At 47.4% G+C, this 19,815-nt stretch overlaps 1 protein-coding gene across 1 annotated transcript in view; it reads left to right on the top strand.

Annotated features, from left to right (window-relative positions):
- Positions 1 to 15,848, top strand: part of SLC7A5 (solute carrier family 7 member 5) — a 42,723-nt gene extending 26,875 nt beyond the window's left edge. Inside the window, exons 3-10 of the mRNA XM_055000229.1 lie at positions 4,490 to 4,595; positions 5,195 to 5,239; positions 8,750 to 8,873; positions 9,609 to 9,712; positions 10,283 to 10,379; positions 11,753 to 11,902; positions 12,499 to 12,676; positions 15,040 to 15,848. Of these exons, the coding sequence (XP_054856204.1) occupies positions 4,490 to 4,595; positions 5,195 to 5,239; positions 8,750 to 8,873; positions 9,609 to 9,712; positions 10,283 to 10,379; positions 11,753 to 11,902; positions 12,499 to 12,676; positions 15,040 to 15,095 (860 nt within the window). The 3' untranslated portion in view covers positions 15,096 to 15,848. The remainder of the gene's footprint in view (positions 1 to 4,489; positions 4,596 to 5,194; positions 5,240 to 8,749; positions 8,874 to 9,608; positions 9,713 to 10,282; positions 10,380 to 11,752; positions 11,903 to 12,498; positions 12,677 to 15,039) is intronic.
- Positions 15,849 to 19,815: the final 3,967 nt, after the last annotated feature.

Here is a 19,815-nt window from a genome sequence, read left to right as displayed (position 1 = left end):
GACTCTCATCTGGAGAGCCAGGTTGGGTTCCCCACTCCTCCACTTGCAGCCAGCTGGGTGACCTTTGGCTAGTCACAGCTCTCTCAGAGCTCTCTCAGCCCCACCCACCTCACAGGGTGTCATCTGTTGTGGGGATAATAATGACATACTTTGTAAACTGCTCTTGGTGGGCATTAAGTTGTCCTGAAGGGCGGTATATAAATCGAATGTTATTATTAAGGTTTCTCTTTGGTCTTCCATGGAGATCTTTGTCCGATTCCAACTGCGTTTGAATTGCAAAAGGCTAGCCATGTGAGTCTATCCTAGCAAAAGGAAAGAAAAGTCCCGGAGTACCTTAAAGACGAATGGCATTTATTTCAGTATGAGTTTTCCTGACGTCTGAAGATGTGAACTCTTCTCATGAAAGCTCACATCAAAGGAGATATTGTCTGGCCGCATTTGACTTCCAAAATCCAGGGGGCCCGAGACAGTTGCCGTCTTATTCACACCTAGATTTTTGGGTGGGGAGATAGCTGGTCAAGCTCAGACTTGTTTCGTTTCTGGGATGCCACTGTTTGGGGCACCAGCAAGCCCATGAGTGCCCCTGCAACACCTTGCCTTTGCCTCTCTCCTGTAATTGAAGTGGCCCACTCCAGTCTTTACATTTTTTTTTTTGCCATTTATCCACCTTTTAATAATCACAGTTAATAGCCTATTTCTGCAGATTACCCAGTACTGCTCGGACTGGTGCATACATGAGCTGAAAATTAAGCCTTCCAGTCATGCGAGAGAGCCGCTCCTCTGTTCTTCCCACCCCACCCTGCCAATAGCCCCCGGGGGATGAAAAAGGGCAGCTCACCCTTACCAGACATTCGGCTGCTCAAGAGCTGTGGATGGAGCAGGGGCTGCGGGAGGGGCACACGGTGTTGGTACATGTTTCTTTTAATTTGGTTAATTTTAGAGTCGAGTGTGGTTGAAGAGGCATTTGAGGTTGGCGCCAGGGCGTGGGGAATGTCGGCCCACTGGGGCAGCTGCCACTGGGTTCTGGGGACAAGTTTGGTGAATGGGCTGAATTGAGGAGGAGGCTGGTGTTAACTGGAAGTCGGGAAGGGGTGAGGCAGAATATAAATAGAGAAGACCATTTTGGGGGAAGAAGCAGATGGCTGGAAGGGGGCTTACGCCCACCTGGTGGCATCATGTTCCGCGGCCAGGTGGTGTGTCTGGAATAGCATCCTTCATGCTAGCGATGGGAGGATTTCTGTTAATGACTGGATACTCATTAGGGTCTGGAAGGTCCCTTGAGGCCCATTGAGTGCTCAATCATTAGCACCTGCGCTGGCTTCACCTCCCCATGGCTACGGTTGTCATGTCTGTGCTCCATCCATGCCACTACTTAATGCTGACCTGCTGTTTCTGAACCAATATTTCATGCTATAACTTGATGTCATATTACCAGTGCCATAACTGTTTCCTGGCTTATTGAAGCCCCAGGTGCCTTATCTAATGGACTGTAGAAACTTCCAGTGCTTCTGACCATGTATACTGCTCGCTCCCATGCACTGCTGTGTCTCAACTTTGATCTCTTGCTTTCTCAGTGTCTCGACTTGATAGTACAAATATGTGAGATGTGCTCAGGACGAGTTCGCGCCAAAAGTCCTGTTTACTGTTGGGAGGGCGAAAGAGTAACCATGTGTGTTAAGAGGAAGGAATTCGCACATGTTACCATTCCTGTCAATACTGTATTGTCGAAGGCTTTCACGGCCGGAGAACGATGGTTGTTGTGGGTTTTCCGGGCTGTATTGCCGTGGTCTTGGCATTGTAGTTCCTGACGTTTCGCCAGCAGCTGTGGCTGGCATCTTCAGAGGTGTAGCACCAAAAGACAGAGATCTCTCAGTGTGATCTCTCTCTGAGAGATCTCTGTCTTTTGGTGCTACACCTCTGAAGATGCCAGCCACAGCTGCTGGCGAAACGTCAGGAACTACAATGCCAAGACCACGGCAATACAGCCCGGAAAACCCACAACAACCAACCTGTCAATACTGTTCTTACTGCTTAGATGCTTACCTTGCTTCTGAGTAATCCTATGGACATATGTCTGTGGAAACGATCTGATTTCTGAATAAAGCCATTTAACCAAGAGCCTGGATTTCTTGCTGCAATGGTACAGGGATCTATCGGCCATAGCCTGTCACCCATAGCCTAACAACGGTCTCGGACATGGACTGCGTCTTCTCTGCCAGGCCCAGGAGGGCAGCGGTGCAAGGCAGCTGGCAATGGGTAGAAAGGAGGCCATGGCCAAGGCCGGCCTGGGTGCGCTGCAACCGCTGGGGCCTGACCGAAGTATGACGTTGGCTGTGGCGAAGGCGCGTTGCCCGTTGGGCTTGGCACTCGCATGTCATACAGCTGCTTTCACTTTGAGCGGCAGCCCAGTGTAAACGAGGCACCGTGTGAGCCCAGAGTTCCCCAGGCAGGCATCGTATGTACATCGGATCCTGGCTTTGGAATGCCCTACTCTTGCGTAGTCTAATGCCTCCATTGTGTAGGCTGTGCATAGTTTACAACATACATGTTTAAAACGCCTAAAAAGTGAATAGATGCTTAGGGCTCCCGTGCTTTGCATAGAAGAAGGATTTTGAAGAGAAGCAGATTTTCTCACTCGTGTGATAAAATCCCTCCCCTTTCGAAGTTTCGCCTGCCCTCCAAATATTCAGGATCATTGGTCCCCTTTGCATCCAGCTGCCCTACTTAGGCAGTTTTACATTGGTCGTGGGTTTCCCTAAACGGCATCAGGTCTTGAGAATCAAGAGACAAGAGGTCTCTCCCTGAGCCTGGGACCCTTCGGAGACTTTATGGTCTCCTGCTAAGCTTATGGGCCACTGGAGCAGATCCATTTAGGGAGCTGGCAGAGGGGATGGAGGGGGGCAGTGGTGTAGCATAGGGGGGGCAGAGGGGCAGTTGCCTCAGGTGCAAAGTTCATAGGGGTGCGCCACGCCTGCACTGCCTGCGCGCTGATGGGGCAGCCGGCTCACTGGGCACCGAGCTGGCCTTCCTGCAGCGGCCAAGCTGGCTGCAGTGGAGGGGGGCAGCTGCACCGAGTGTGATGATGTCACTGGAAGTGATGTCATCATGTGTACCTGCAGGATGGAGAGGAAAAGCCAAGACGTGATACTTGCCTTGCCCAGGACGCTCTCAACCCATGCTACGCTTCAGCTGGGTCGTTGCAGCACATTGGTGCACGAAGGTGGGAGCTGGCCAGCAGAGCCAAGAGGAGATCTCTGAAAAGACAGTCCCAGGTGTCTCCGGGACAAAGCTTCCTTTGGGAACAGGCATGTGTGGGTGATGTTCCTGTTTGAATGAAACTGGCGGCAGCCAGCATGGCGAAGGGAAATAAGGGGTTTTGCAGTGGTAGGAAGAAAGCTGCTTTTGTTGGGAACGTTTCCTCCCCTTCTTTCCCTCTCGCCGTTCTTTCCTCATTGCAAAGAGCTGGAATGTCGACTTGAGAGAGGGGTTAAGCCCCACCGAAGCAGAAGCTCCCATGTGACCAGGCTGTCGGCGCCCAGCACCCTGAGACACGAATCACACGGGTGGCTGCCTCACATGGGTGGCTGCTGGGAGGTCAGATGGCTGCCAGCGACCTTCCCTGATCTCTTCCCCTCTGGGCGCGCTCTTGCCAGGAAGCGAGATTGAGATTCGGCCTCTTCCCACCCTTTTCCAGGGCCTGGGCTTGGCCTTCAGATCAAAAGGCATGAAACGAAATTTCTCCTGGAGTTTTTTGCAACGAAAACAAACACTGTAGTGGAAGTGTCTTCAACAAATGTACAATTGAAGACACCCCCCTCCTTTATTTTTACCCATTTCCTGGGCTGTTTTCCTTCAAAAAAGAATAAATAACAGGAAGCCTGGTTGTTCGAGCCCTTCCCACAATTCAGGGGGACGTGAGGACTTGAGGGTTTCTCTGGCCACCCAAAGAACAGGCAGAATCTCAGCCCTGAGTCTCCAAGCAGAAATGGTCCACGCAATTTCTCACTGAAACATTTAGGCCAGTGGTTCTCAGTCGCTTTCAGCTGGGACCTTGGAAAGTAATTCCTTGCTACTTCTCCCCCTAAAATACAAGAATCTCACATTGGTTAATATGAAACAAGTTTGTATATTTCCTTTTTGGTATTTATAAATATGAAGCATCGTTAAGCAAGATAGTATTTAATTTTTGTCCCTTACTAGGTGGAGGTTATACAGATGTCACACGAATTAGCCTTTTCATTGGGGGGGGGCACACCTTCTGCTTCCCCATAACGGGGTCCTCCTCTGGGCTAAGGATCATGGGAAATGTTGTTATGCAAGGGTGCTGAAAATTTTCATGGGACAATCCCAGTAACGGGACAAAGGCACTGATTTTTAACTGTATGACACCTCTTTTAGCACAGACATGCCTGCAATTTTAGCTCCGGATCCACCAGATTTGGGCCCGTTGTATCTGAATATTTTGTCTTGTTGGACTTCTCCTGTGCAGGTGAAGTGGCTAACCTGAACCCTGAACATGCCTTTGAGGGCACAAACCTTGAAGTTGGGAAAATCGTCCTGGCCCTATATAGTGGCCTCTTCGCTTATGGAGGCTGGTAAGTGTGTGCGTGTATGTTGGAGAGAAGTTGTGTGCCCCCGATCCCTCCCTCTTCCTGTACGTTTAGAGTCCACGTATTCTATTTGTGTTCTGCCTTATATGTGTATGGGGGGGGGGGCATGACTTCTGCTTCCCCGTTACGCTTCTGACACTTTATCACCTAAGCTATCATTTTATTAACTGGCATGCTTTGTTTAGGGGAACTAACAACTATGCCATTTTTTAAAAAATGAAAAATGGGTCAGGTCGTCTGCCTTGGGTTCGACTCCCGTGGCCAGCTCTCAGAAACACAGTAAAGACTTTGTGGATTTTGGAATGTTGGGCTTTCGTAAGGATTTGTTGATTTTTTTTTCTATCTTGAGAAAATGCCAATATGTATGCAAGTCATTCTGTAGACATTCTTTTCCTATTTTTCTTTCCAGCTGTTTTAAAATTTATTTTAATTCATTATTTCATTTAATCCCCCCCCATTTCCCCAAAGAGTGTTATATAATTCTTCTCCACTTTATCCTAACTAAGGTGTGCTCAAGAACAGATTGTGTTGTTGTGCAAATGTGTAACCCCAATTACCTTTTGATCTTTCTTTTAAAAATGCAGGAACTACTTGAATTTTGTTACTGAAGAGATGATCAACCCGTACAGGTAGGTTTTGCCCCGGAGCAACCTATTGACTCGGGGGCGGGGGGAAGGAATCCATTCTACCCTTTCTCTTTAGAGATCGCTACCATTTCTTAAAGCAACATTTCCACCACTCCCCAGGTGCCAAGGGCAAACTAACCACTTGATAAAAATGTAGTATTGTTTATTTATAGACCGCCTTTCTCACTGAGATTCAAGGCGGATTACGTACTGCTGTATGAGTTTTTGACGGGCAGTTTGCAATGACATTTGTGGGTGATGTTTGTAGAACAATTGTTCTGCTGTTGTATACGCTGCAGTTTGCCAATGGGGCATTTATCCTTGCTTATCAAGGATAATGTGTGTTTTGCTTTATGAACCTTTTTCTGTTGCCATTTTTTGGCAGGACAACATTTGCTTTTTTTAAAGAGTAAGGGATGCGTGTTCTGAACAGTTTCATAGCAGGCAGCAACTACAGGAGAAGTTTTCCCCATCACTCTATGAAGTTTCACCTGTTGATTTGTCCGTCATGCGGCTCTCAAAGGCACCCCTGTCCATTTGGAAAGGGGGCAGCTGTGCTTGGTGCTGGCAGGCAGAGCTGAGGGAGGGGGCAGGCCCTAGGCCAGCTACTTCCACTGGAGGAGGGAATGAAATGCATTCCAGATAGAGTGCCGCAAGCACATTTTAAAAATGAAGGAAGTGGAAGAAGATTTCAGTCCTCCTTTTCTCCCTCCCCCAGAGTAGTTAAAAAAAAAAGCTCTTCAGATGGAAAAAGCCACAAACTGGAAAGCCCAGTAAAACTTGAAAGACACTTGGTGCCTTGGGTTCACTGCACTGTCTGGTTTTCTGTCAACAAACTCCTGACTTAGTGAACAAAACCAATTCTGTTGGCAGGAAATCATTCAAGTTTCTTTGTGTGTGTGTGTGTGTGTGTGTGTGTGTGTGTGTGTGTGTGTGTGTGTGTGAGTGTGTGTGTGTGTGTGTGTGTGTGTGTGTGAGAGAGAGAGAGAGAGAGAGAGAGAGAGAGAGAGAGAGAGAGATCATTTATGTATCAGAAGTATTCACAACCACACTTTTTCAGTGTGCTACCTTATATAAGATGCTGGAAGGTGGCGAGTGTTTTAAACAAAATAGAATTGATGCCGATCTTACGTACCCGAATTTAAATCGTGACAGTGTGGAGTGGACTATCTGCCTTACGTTTTTATCGCTTGTCCCAAACCTTGCTTACCAGATGCGAGGGTTGCCAACACCGACTTCTAGCAGTGATCCCATGTGTTTTTGCTGTTGCATAACGTGACAAGCAAAGACTCAGTAGGGGGAAGAAAGCTCTTTCTGGTAGCACTGGCAGAAGGGGAGCCACCTGCCGTTGTTAGTCAGGCCGTTGTTAGAAGACGTAGGAGCGTTGCCAGTGGGGGGAAGTTGGCAGTTCCCCTTAGGAATCCCTGGCTTTACCACACCTCCCTCCACAGCTTGGGGTGTCCATTTCTCAAGATTCGAAAGCACTGAGGTGTTGCAAAGACCTCTTGGAGGAGTTCGCTAGTGCTGCTGTGCAGTCAGTAGCACAACTGGAATGCAGAGCAGAATTCTGCAGACTTTTTGTGGCAAAGTTTTTTGGAAATGAGGACAGCTCCCCCTCCCCAATCCTCAGGAAGGCAACCTTCCCCAGCATGGTTGGCCCAGGCTATAGAGATTCTGGGATGCTTTCCTTCTTATCAAGAGTGTTTGCTCTGGCTGTCATTAATTTGTGAATGCAGCAGCCTCTTGTGGCTTTGCAGCCTGCAGGTCAGTTCCACGCCCACATCAGGAAGATCTTTGTTCCCGTCCCGTTCCCCCTCCCCCCGGTTTATTGTGTTGCTGGGAAAGGCAGACTTGCCTTTTGTTCCGGCCTCTTGGAATAGCTTGGTTTGTTTGATTTCCTGCGGGCCACAGCTGACCCAGCCGGTCCTGTGTGTTCAAACAGTCTTCTTTCTGTACCAGAACTGGGACAAGTTCTTAATCTGGAGCTAGGTGGCTTGGCAGAGTTTACTTCTCCCCCCGCCCCAAGCTGGCACAGGGCAATCCCTTTGAGTTAATCTTTCCAGGAGTAAAAGCAATCCCTGCCAGCCAAGCCAGTAAGAGACCCTTACAATGTCTCTTAATTCCCTCCCATTGTGTCCCCCCCACCATGGCATGAATGATACAATTCTTGTACCTGGGCTGGTTTCGTGCTTGGCATGTACCTCTGTAAGAACGGGAACAGGAGTGAAAGCTTCTTGTTTTGCAAAAGCAGAGCTAGCAGAGCCAGAGTCAGAGCCGAGGGCAGTTGGGGATACCCCTGAGCTGGAGGCAGCTTTATCAGTCTTCCGAGTTGTCGCCTGTCCAATGCAGTAGGTGAGCAGAAACCCCCCTTGCATTGCAGAGGCGGCAATTTAACCATCGGCCCATGAACGCTGCTTGTGCAAATAGTTTATCCAATGAATGGAAAAATCCAAAAGCAAGCCACAGCCAGCCCAAATATTTCATGGCGCCCGTTTTGGCACCTCCTCGTTGGAATGCCTGTGGTCTCTTTGAATAGGAAGGGACTCAAGGTAACATATGAAGGGAGCTGGTTCAGGTATTACTGTCTCCAAGATAGGATTTTTCTTCGAAGAGCCTCAATATTAATGAGAATGGAGGCAATTTCCTTAGAGAAAATTCCAGTCTTGGGGACAGTATCCGTTCGTTCGTTCGTTCGTTCTCCAGTCTTGGGGACAGTATCCGTTCGTTCGTTCGTTCTCCAGTCTTGGGGACAGTATCCGTTCGTTCATTCATTCAGCTATTTAATGTTACCACGTTAGCAGCAGCCAAAAGGATGAAAGATTTTTTTTTAATGGAGCCAGCACCTGTTAGTCAGGGAAAACTTCATTTTAACAACATCCTGTCTTCCAGTTGAATTTTCTAAGGTGGCCTGAGCATCAGGTTGCTTTTAGTCTATGCTTTTAGTCTATGTTTATAGAATATCTGACGGAAGCCAGGTTCAGATAGCCGGCTCAAGGTTGACTCAGCCTTCCATCCTTCCAAAGTTGGTAAAATGAGTACCCAGTTTCCTGGGGGTAAAGTGTGGATGACTAGGGAAGGCAATGGCAAACCACCCTGTAAAAAGTCTGCCAAGAAAACGTCATGATGCGACGTCCCCCCCATGGGCCAGTAATGACTCAGTGCTTGCACAGGGGACTACCTTTACTTATAGAATAAATACTGCAAAAAACCGCCGGGTGGCCACGAAAGGATACATGTGTCATTTTGACACAAGGGTCCTTCCATCTTTGCACTCTGGCCGAATTCACAAGGCTTTGTCACTGAGCATGGTATTTAAATTTCTCACCTCTGGAATGCGACAGCAGTGCTGATCAAACACAGGCTTGACTTTAGCGGATAGCATGATGAAAACATTGCCAAGTTTATATGCTGGAGTGGGGCACGCGGACAGGGAGATAGATCTTCAGCATTGTTGGTGAAAAAGCCAGCAATGTCCTGGTGTTTTAATACACGCTCTGTGCCTTCCTTCCACAGAAATCTGCCACTGGCCATCATAATTTCTCTGCCTATCGTTACCTTGGTTTACGTCCTGACCAACCTGGCTTATTTCACTACCCTGTCGACGGATGAAATGCTGGTGTCAGAAGCAGTAGCCGTGGTAAAATGAGTCATTCGGAAGTGGCTTCCACCTTTCGGGCTTGTGACCGTTCTAGCTTCGTAGCTCGTCATGTTATCTCTGGCCTCCATCTCTCTCATTCTTCCAAAGCGGATCTCTTTTTCCCTGTGAGGGCACAACCAAGGCTCACGTGGCAACGAGCGCAGATAACAAGGGAGGCCGCCAGGTTGGGGCTTGTCTCTGGTTATGAATGCGAGGAAGGCGTCACTGGCGTCGTAATCTTGTGATCAGTTACCAGAGTGACGTCTGGCAGGAAATGCAGTTTGTCAATATTGATCTGAAAGGTCCCTTTTCTTGTAAGGCCAGCTGTTGAAAGGATCCTCGCCTTATTTATTGCTTGTAGTTTTAAACTGTCAGTGCCAGCAATGGCTTTTAATTTATATAGGCACCTCCTTGTCCTGGGTAGGGTATAGTCCTTGTGCTAGAGAGCTTCTAGTTCAAATTCCTGTTAAGGGGAAATCCTCTCTCCCTTATTTCTTGACCAACACTGTCCTGAATGTCTCAAATGAAGTGCAAGTTTTAAACATGATCCCTCTTTTCTTTTGCAAAGTGCAGCACAACCTTCCTGTTCACCCATGCAACAACCCTGTGAGGCTGATCCCTGCATTTCCGCTGGCACGCGCATGCTCTCCTGCCCCTGTGCTTCCAAGTTTTCTCTTTTTCAGACATTCACATCAGGAGGATTGACGTGCTGTTCTTCCTCTTTTTTGCTCATAGGATTTTGGGAACTATCACCTGGGCGTCATGGCTTGGATCATCCCGGTCTTTGTTGGTTTGTCCTGCTTTGGGTCTGTCAATGGGTCCCTCTTCACTTCGTCTCGGTAGGTTTGTGACCGTGCTGCCGCAAGGTGTTTCGGGCAGCAGAATCTCCCGGGGCAGTCAGTGAATGGAAATGTGAATTATTAAAATTTTTAAAACGTTGCTCCTGCTTTTCAGTTGGTGATCCACTTCGAAAGTGGCTAACAGGCACTTTCAAGCCAGTGTGTAAACATTGATTTGCAAAATATGTTTTGAGGAAGGAATGAGAGCTGGATGCAGGCATGATGGAAGAACGGCTTTCGGGTGGCCTTTCTCCACTTCTGAAGACAAGGGGTGCAACAGTAAATACTTCAATCGGGGTCGTTCCAGTCTGCCTGGCATCTGTGTTGTGTTCACACATGCTTTTTGCTCTGGAATGCCTTCCGTACAAGAAGGATGTCTCTTTCCTGCTATGGACAGAGTTATCCTTGCAAGAGGTGAAAAAGTCATCGTTCTTTCTCTTTGGATGGGATTGGTCTGACTCTTAACAACATCCTTTGTGTATTGTGACTTGGCGCCAAAAGCATGCACGGAGCAGCAGAAAGCTGCTTTGCAGTTTAAATGATATGGAGATTCTTCCGCTCTTTCCCCAGGCTTTTCTTTGTCGGGGCTCGCGAAGGCCACCTGCCATCACTCCTGTCCATGATTCATCCTCGGCTCTTCACTCCACTGCCCTCGCTCATCTTCACGGTAAGGACACTCGCTGGACTACACCGGTCCTTTATTTTTTATAGCATTGGGAACGTTAAATGGGTCCAAGGGAGGCTGGGCTACAATGCACAACTCTGATGCCCATATGCCTCAGTTCTTAAGCATGCCTTTGAAGTGCTGAAGCTCACCCTTCTTCTTTCTCTGTAGCGGTTGCCCCACGTTTCAGATGTCCAGAAGAGGGCCACCATTCGAAGAGTCCAGTAGCACCTTTAAGAATAACCAACTTTATTGTAGCATAAGCTTTCGAGAGCCACAGCTCTCTTCGTCAGATGCATCTGACGATGCATCTGACGATGCATCTGACGAAGAGAGCTGTGGTTCTCGAAAGCTTATGCTACAATAAAGTTGCATCTGACGAAGAGAGATGTGGTTCTCGAAAGCTTATGCTATAATAAAATTGCATCTGACGAAGAGAGCTGTGGTTCTCAAAAGTTTATGCTACAATAAAGTTGATTAGTCTTAAAGGTGCTACTGGACTCTACTATAACATGGCTAACTCCTCTGGATCTATCACCTTTCGAAGGGCTGTCTTCAGCTTGAAATTGACCTGCTCTGTGTTAATTACGCTCTCATTTTGTGCATTAATTGTATCCACTGGTTTTGAGGATAAAAAGGATTAGTGATTCGACAATTCTTCCCCTGTTATTGGGATCGAAGGACATCCTTGGGCAAAGTTACTGGTTGACAAAAATCCAGATGTCACCAAGATGTCAGCTAAGTTTTGCGCCCAGGTGATTGCGCAAAAAAATAGACCATCAAACACCGGAAGGGTTATGAGGGACCTCTCTCACCCTGATCGTTTTAAAGACCTCTGCCTAACATTGCTTTTATATTAGGGGGATATAATGTCAATAAAATTAATTCAGGACTGTATTAAGCTTACCTTTTATACTAGTATAATAATAATAGGACAGGTGCTGGTATATCTTACTTGAAGTATATGAATTTTAAACAATGTATTTGATCTTGTTTTATGCCCTGATTTTATCTGTATCGCTGGTCTAATGACCGTTGCAATAAAATTCATTCATTCATTCACTCCTACTCCAGACCAGCTCCGTCTCTCCAGAATTTTATTTATTTACTTCATTTGTTACCCCTCCTTTCTCCCAAATCGGGACGCAAAGTGACTTAAACCATTCTGCTCGCCCCCATTTTAACTTCACAACAAGCCTACAGGGTAGTTTAGCCTGAGAGCATGTGGCCGACCCAGCCATGGGTCAGCAGGGATTCGAACCTGTGTCTCCTGGATCCTATTCCAACACTCATTGCCACCATGCTGTGCTGGCTCCCAGGGTTCACATTGAAGGGTGTTCAGCTGTTCCTTCTCTCTCCCTCTCCCCTTCCCACAGTGCGTCATGACCCTGATGTATGCCTTCTCTGATGACATTTTCTCCGTGATCAACTTCTTCAGCTTCTTCAACTGGCTCTGTGTGGCTCTGGCCATCATCGGCATGCTGTGGCTGCGCTACAAGAAGCCGGAGCTGGAGAGACCCATCAAGGTGAGAGCAGCACCGTAGCAAAGGGAGGAACCTCCTCGAGTTCATGCCGTGAGGGAGGGGGCACACTTAGGGAGTGGTCCTGGAAGAGAACCTGAAGAGTAATCGTGAAAGAGAAACAGCTCTGCGAAGTGCTGCTGTAGCATAGCAGTTAAGTGGTCGGGTTGTGAATGAGCTCTTCGCTGGCTCGAATCCCACTACTGCTGTAGCATAGTGATTAGGTGGTTGGGCTGTGAATGAGCTCTCTGCAGGATCAAATCCCACTACTGTTGTAGCATAATAGTTTAGTGGTTAGACTTTGAATGAGCTCTCTGCTGGCTCGAATCCCGCTACTGCTATAGCACAGCAGTTAAGTGGTTGGGCTGCGAATGAGCACTCTGCTGGCTCGAATCTCACGCACAGGGGTTGGGCTGTGAATCAGTGCTCTGCTGGTTCAAATCCCACCACTGCCATGAGCTCAGCAGGGGGCCTTGGGGGAAGCCTCTCCTCTCAGGCCCAGCTGTATTGGGAGGATAATAATAACAATGACTGTTCACCACCCTGCACAAGTCTGGCGACCCTCACCGCCTTTTGTCCGTTGCTTGGTTTCCCTCATGCAGGTGAACCTCGCCTTGCCCATTTTCTTCATCCTGGCCTGCATCTTCCTCATTGTGGTCTCTTTCTGGATGACCCCGAAGGAGTGCGGCATCGGTTTCACCATCATCCTCAGCGGGATCCCAGTTTATTACTTTGGGGTCTGGTGGCAAAATAAACCAAAGTGGCTGCTCCAGCTGATATGTAAGTACAGTTTGGCATGTGGGTAAATGGACCTTGCGCGGGGAGGGAAGGGGGTATGGGGGGCTTCTGCACTCTTGGTTTCAGGGTGGCGGACTTAACGCTCTTGATTGGGGCTCCAGCATTTGGTCAGTAAGATCAATTAATCTTATTGATCCTCTTGATTTTTTTTAAAGAAAGTTGCCCCCTTTCTGGGCTGAAGGGCCACTTTGGTGAGGCTGCGGCACCTCTGACACATTATTTCACACACACACCATAACTTTCCACAAAAAAGAGGCTTTTAGTTCCTGCATCAATGGAAAGTTCAAGAGCTTGTAGAATAGTTTACTTTTCAGTTCTGTTTTAAAAAGAGCAGGTTGGAGAGAGTGGACACTTTCCACTCCAACGCTGGTCGGGCTCCAGGCTCCACCCAATCGACCCACTCAGCTCCGCCCCTCGAGATCCCTCCTGGCTCAGGGTGGATTTGTTGACAAACCAATCTCCAGTGTTGTACATGCCTACAGATGCTGGGTTAGCCAGGGCTTGGACAGGGGAGGACTAAGAGCTATTCTCCACTCGCACGGCTTTGGTAGACCCTTTCGGGATGAATGTGGGTTTGAGGCTTAGGCATATTGTGTCAAAGCGTGGCTGGTTTATCATATAATACACTGCTTTTAGAGTCCAAAGCCCTTCTTGTGCATTATCTTGGCCTTCTTCCTACAATAGCCCTGTAAAGTAGATCAGAACGATTATCTCCGTATAGCAAATGGGAGGACGAGGGAGAGAGTAGTTTGCTTGAGGCTACCTCATAGGTTTGTGGCTATGGCAAGATCTGGATCGGCAATATCCTGGATCTTCCAGCACATTCGCTTCGCTTTCCGGCAGCAAGCGCAAAACTTAACCACAATTCCTAAACAACTGAAGTTACAGGCTTTTTAATTTGCAAGCCACCTTGGGCAGGTTCCTGGAGAGGCAGCATTTTAAACAAATCTAAATAAATTTATGTTGTTAAAGTGGAAATGTAATGAACTCTGGTAGTGGGAGAACACGGAATGAAAGCGCTGACCGAAGCAGACCTCTGAAGTCTTCGAGGTTCCCGAGTCCACTTGGCTTCTCTTAGCTTTGGAAACTCTGGTTGTTTGAATGGCTGAACCATGAAAAAGTCTCCCTGCATGGTCTGCTTGTAACTGAATGCCACCATCTGTCTCTGGAGCATTCAAGACAATAAAGGGGGCTGACCTAGAAAGGCAGGCCAGCTGCAGAGCCTGGGTTTGTCTCGGCTTTTGGCCGACGGGGCAGGCAAGAGCTTCAGAAGTCTGGGACTGCTTCTGTTTCCTTTCTTCCTCTTCCAAGTTGTTGGTCTCAGTCCCAAGAACAGTCATTTTTACAGCCAACGGGTAACAAACTAGATTGTTCATAGTACCCTGTTTTGCAAGCTGCTTTTGCAGAGAATATAATTTTCTAAGAAATGTGGCGACAAATGTCTGTTAAGTGCCTGAATGCAAAACCCACAGTCCGCTTGCCTGCTTGTGCAACTTCCTGCGCTCGATCAGCCCCTCAGTGGCCCGTGGAACGTCTCACGGCTGCTAGAGTGATGCGACTGGCCGACCATATATGCAGCCCTTTAGGCTGGAATAAAGACAGACGTTGCAAAAGAGCTGAAAGGGGGCGCACTCCTTTTCTCCCAGTGCCGCAGCTCAGTTACGCACAAGTTTCTGCAACAATGCACACAGTCTTGAAAAACCTGATTAACTGGGGGTCAAAAAAGGGGGATAAATCCACAATGACCTTCTCAGACTGTGGAAAAGAGATTAGATTTGTAGCATACATGGAAATGCTTTAGAAGAAAGGAAAAAATGCCATTAAAAATTCATCTCTGAGTTCTATATAGTACAAGATAAAGTTGAAAAGCCCTCCAATAACAGGTTGATTCAACATTGCCTTCTTTCTTTCTTTTTCTGTCTTTCTGTCTTCCTCCCTTCCTCCCTCCCTTCCTTCCTTCCTTTTTCTTTCTTTCTTTTCCTTTTATTTTTTCTCTTCCTTCCTTTATTCTTTTTTTGCTTTTATTGCATATGTTGTTTTTTCTCTGTTCCCTTATATAACTCTGAATGTTATGTCTGTGGCCTAGGTGGTGTTTTCGTTGTTGTTGTTGTGTTTGAAAATCAATTTTTAAAAAATTTAAAATCCGCAGTGACATACCTTTCAAAGCCTGGGGGTGGCGGGGGAGCTGGCTTGTTCTCCCCTGCCCTTCTTTTGCCATGCATGTAAATGATTTAGGGGCTGGAGGTGAGAGAGGGAGTAACGGACTGATGAGAAGAGTCGGCCACTGAGTGGCGCCAGGAAGTTCAAAAACCTCAACATGCTCCCCATTCTTTCCCCCTTTTCAGACTCTGCAACAGTCCTGTGCCAGAAGCTGATGGAAGTTGTCCCTCAAGAGTCTTAAGAACCGGAAACGCGTCAACGTGTATGGTTCCGGCCAACGCACAATTTTTATTTTTTAAAACGCGAGTACTTCCGATTCCTCGTTAAAAATCCAAGTTGGGGGCCGCCGAGGTAACCGCCCCCTCCAGAACTCCACAGCCCGCATGCCCTGCCCCTCCCGTCCCTCGCTTCTTCTCCCCACCATGCCAGGCAGCTGACCAGCACAGAGAAGAAGAGCTCTGGGCACCAACGTCGAATCTTGCGGGAAGAGAAGTTTCGGCCAGGAACTTCCAACAAGTTTCAAACCTGTCTTTGAACAGGGAACCCAACAGGCATTCTGTTACATTTCCGTGAGTGGCTGCACTCGTATAGGTCAGTTCTTTATTGGGTTACTTTTTTAAAAAAAATTTAGCAGTTTAATTTCTCCATCCAAGGAAGGTGAGGGTGCAGAGCTGCCAGCACGCCGCAGATGCCACCAGACCTGCCGAAAGTGCCGCTGATTCACCCAGCGATGCAAAGTTTCCTGAGAGTTACACTCTTTAACGCTAACGGAGAGGGACCGGCAACATAAAACGTGACCTTTCGTTGTGGACCAGCTCCAATATCAACCAGTTCCATGCTTGATGGACAGCTACTCCAATATGAACTTTTATTTTTATTATTATTACTATTATTATTATTTTTAGAGATCTCCTTTTTTAATTTTTTAACTTTTCTTTGAGACTCCCGTGCAGTTCTGCTTTGTATCGACTTGCAATAAACTTTTTGTATGTTGTCCCATTCGCAACGTTATGATTGTTTCGAGCAACTCTGGTTGACGCTGGCGCACCGACAAAAAACCCACGTTCCACCAGACTTGCTCCAAACCTACAAAGAGGTGGCGCAGTCCTCTCTGCGGTAGCATTAAAATGCGCGTGCTGGCAGGTGTGGTGAGCAGGCTAATTTTAGTCTTGCTCTGGTGCTGAAAGAGAAATCGAAAGCGTGCTGTGTTGCCTGGTTTCTGTCTGTACTTTAGCTACCTTCTGAAAGATGGATTTGATGTTCCAGTCTCGTACTGCCACTTCTTTGGTCTCCATTGGTCTTCTTGCTACCAAGAATGTAACTTGTTCGCATCGCATACATTGGCTCGCTCTTGAGGTTTGGAGGGTGGGCAGAGAACGAAGGTTCGGTTCAGTGACGAACCTAGAATACTTCAGCTGGTAGGTGGGGGCAGTGAAAATGTGCAAAAAGTCAAAGCTTGAGGACAGCTGCCAATGGTGGCAGCAATATGTCCTTGTGTCTAGTCAAACACACACCACAATGTAACACTGGGTGCTTACAAGAGAGATGAAAAGGCGTGCCATCTCTGGTTTTTCTTCTTACTCTTGGTAACTGCCACGCTGCTGCGCTACTGGTTCCCACAGAACTTGGGACCACACAGGCTAGAGTGAGGAGACGTGTGTAGTTCCTAGGAATTGCTGTTCGTGTACATCCGGATTGTAACATTTTCGCGTCAGTTTCTGGGAGTAGAGTGTTTTTTTGGGGGAAGGGGAACTGCCCAAGCCTCTCTTCTTGTTCTTAAATGCTTTCTCCCCATGCCCCAACTGTGGGAATTAAACTTCCCCTTGGAATTGCTACCATCCGGAGCCTAGTTCAATCAAGTTGTGACTCTTGGGGCCATCTTGACAGGGCTGTGTTTTCAAGATGCAGGAACAGCCCTGCAGTGGTTTTCTTCCCTCAGTATTTGTGTGGTGGCTGGGGGGGGGGGTTGCTGTTGTTCCAGTAGGGTACCTGTGGTTTCATTTGGGGTAGAGGACGTCTTTTGGAACACCAATTGAGAGGGAGGGGAGCTGCGTCCGTGGACCATAATTCTTCCATCTCGGAAACAGTTGTGTGTTTCCCTTCTGTGTGCCCACCTTCTAGCTGACTACAGCCAACCTCCAAGAGCCTTGGTTCCCTAGAGCCCTTTACCCACCAGGCTCAAGGCTGGTAGGAACCCAATGCGAATGCCATGGCTGCCGCACCTCAAAGCACCCTGGGAGTTGTAGTTTGGTGAGGATGCTAAGAATGCTCTATCACCTAGTCCCATCACGGAATTACAAATCCCAGGATACCATCATGGAGGTTGGGGAAAAACTTCAGCGTTACAGGGTAGATGTGCCTGGAGTTGTAAGGTTCACACGTTCCTGGAAATGAATGTAAGCCAGCAGTTGGCCTGGGGGGATGTTTTGTTGAGAATCCATATTGCTTTGTTAGCTAAATTTGTGGAACCCTCAACAACTTGGTCATTCCAGTATCCTGGAAGCCCTTGACTACTTTGTAAGGAAGAATGTATTACCGGCTGTCATATTAACAGCTTTGATCATTACAGAAGAGGGATAATAGCTCAGCCTTATAAAAATAAAATGGAAATCGACATATTTGTGCTGCTAGTACTGTATTTCCAGCTTTTTGATACTTGCACAATGAATTTTTTTTTTAGGCGAAGGATCACGTGTGTAGCATGTTCGGTCCATGCAGATAGCCGCTTGTGGTTGAATAACTGTTTAAAATAAGCTGCTCTGTTGCCATCAGTTAAAGTTTAATAATAAAGCATCTCCTTTGGAAAATAGGTAATAGGAGCTCAGTATTGCTGAACCTTTTCAGCACGTGCATCTCTTATTTGGGGCAAGAAAGGGCACAAAAATAACCAGCAGTTTGTAGCTGTGGGGAAAGGCTGTAGAAGGATTTAGCTTGGAGAGCCTTCATGCTTGTCCTCAGAAGAGGGAGAGAACATCTCTCCTCCTATCTCCTGCTTTAGACCAAAACTGAATTGCCTTGCATTTTCAAGAAGACAAATGCAAAGACTGCTGCTGCACCCTCTTTCGTTCACGGAAGACCTCTTGGTTTTTGCTCATCTTGCCATTTTCATCTTGGTGTGGTCCTAGCCGGCTTTGTGTTCTTACTTTGAATTTTCTTTGCAGTTGACTTGTCTGCTCCACCCAGGTGAAACAAACCTCTCTGGGGCTTTGCCACCTGGGTGCTGGAACATCAAGAGCCATGCCGTCCCTGCTTTGGTCAGGAACAGTCCGGTTTGAATGAGGTGCTATGTGAATGCAAAGTCCCATATGGGGAGGCGGTTTGTTTTCCTTGGGGCAGCAGCCTGTTTAAGCTTTGCCTCAGGGACAGAAAAATGGGGCAAGTCGATCCCCGTTCTATAAAATGGTCAGATGGCTTGCAATTAAATGCCTCTCTCTCTCTCTAGTGTTCAAGGCTATCCAATTTTATATTCTAGCAGAAAACTAGGAAGATTTGTCTCAACCTGACTCTTGAAGATTCTAGAACTTTTCCTTTTTGCCTGTAAAAGACTCTCTTGTGTTGCTGAAAAGAGAGCAACTGTTCTTTCAAAACTGGGCTAAAACAGAACGGAAAGACAGCTTATAGATTCACTCATTGCCCATTGTAGTGCTAAGAATGGCAGGATCCAGTTGGGGGACGGCATGCCCAGATGCATATTATTATGGGATGCATTTCTTCGTGACAACTTGTTTAATATAGCTGTGTGAGTGGCTTTGTAGCGGATACTCCGTCTGAGTCCTGTGTTGCAAAACCACTTCTGGTTTAATTTTTTGTTTTTTTAATTTCAAGGAAATGAATTGCCACTTACTTGGGATATTTCTGAACATCTGGGACTGAAGCAGAGTTGTTACCTCTATGGCAGATTTCACATCTTTGTAGCACTTCTCATAATTGCGACGTGTTGGTTCCATGGTAGTATTAAGAGGACTCGTTTCTGGTGCTGAGGCTGACTGCAGGGCTCCGTCTTGCAAAATTGCCTGAAGAACCAAGCATAGTGCTAGGTTGAAAGGAAACTCGGCTGGTGCAAAGAGGCTAGCTGGGTGCACTTCCTCTTCCGTTCCTCACTGAAAAAGTCGATTCAAATTTAGAAAAATGTGCAGCTGTGTGCACGCATATAGAACAGGTTATTAAAAATCTTGGGACCAAAAGGGGCATAAAGCATAAAACATATGGGCATAAAGGGGGGCAGCCCATTCATTGTTCACATATAGCAGGGAATGCTGGGTCTTGTTTGGACAAGGGGTTGTGTGATTAAGCAAAGGTGTTTTCCCCTTCAGGTTACCTGCAGTAAGACTTTCTAATACGATTGTTATGAGTCTGCATGCATGCCTGACATACGACATTCCCACATCAGCTGTGTGGCAGGCAGCTGTCCCTTGCATTCTGGGAAGGGCCTGTAGCTCAGTGGTGAAGTGCCTGCTTTGCGTGCCACGTTCGGTCTTGGGCATTTCCTGGTAAAGGGACTTGTGGAGCCAGGCAGTGGGAAAACACCTCTCCGTGCTCAGGAGATGCTGCCTGTCAGGTGAGGCAGGAGCGAACTAAATGTACCAACAACTGGAAGATAAGAGCTGTGTGGGATCAGACCGATATTCCATCTAGATGCTCTTCTTATTTCCAGCAGTGGCCAGCTATAACCCACAAAGAAACCGCAACAGGGACTTGTGTAACAGCTTTACTGTACCAGCTGTGCTATGCACAGTCCCTTTCCTGAGGATCCCTAGGATGGGATTTGCTGTTGTTAAACGGCAGCGGCACACTAGTCCAGCATTCTCAGCAAAGTGTCCACTGCAACCCCAAGGTCTTTTTCCCTTGGTCTGTCCTCAGCAGCTCAGACGGGCTTTTTCGCTCACATGTGCATCACGTTGCATGAACTTACACTGCATTTCACCTGCCATTTTGTTGCCCGTTCTCCCAATGTGGAGAGT

The sequence above is a fragment of the Eublepharis macularius genome, chromosome 16 (assembly GCF_028583425.1).
Source record: "Eublepharis macularius isolate TG4126 chromosome 16, MPM_Emac_v1.0, whole genome shotgun sequence".
Classification (NCBI taxonomy): Eukaryota; Metazoa; Chordata; class Lepidosauria; order Squamata; family Eublepharidae; genus Eublepharis; species Eublepharis macularius.
Note: the sequence above shows the minus strand (reverse complement) of the source record. Positions and strands in the feature narration are given on the sequence as shown.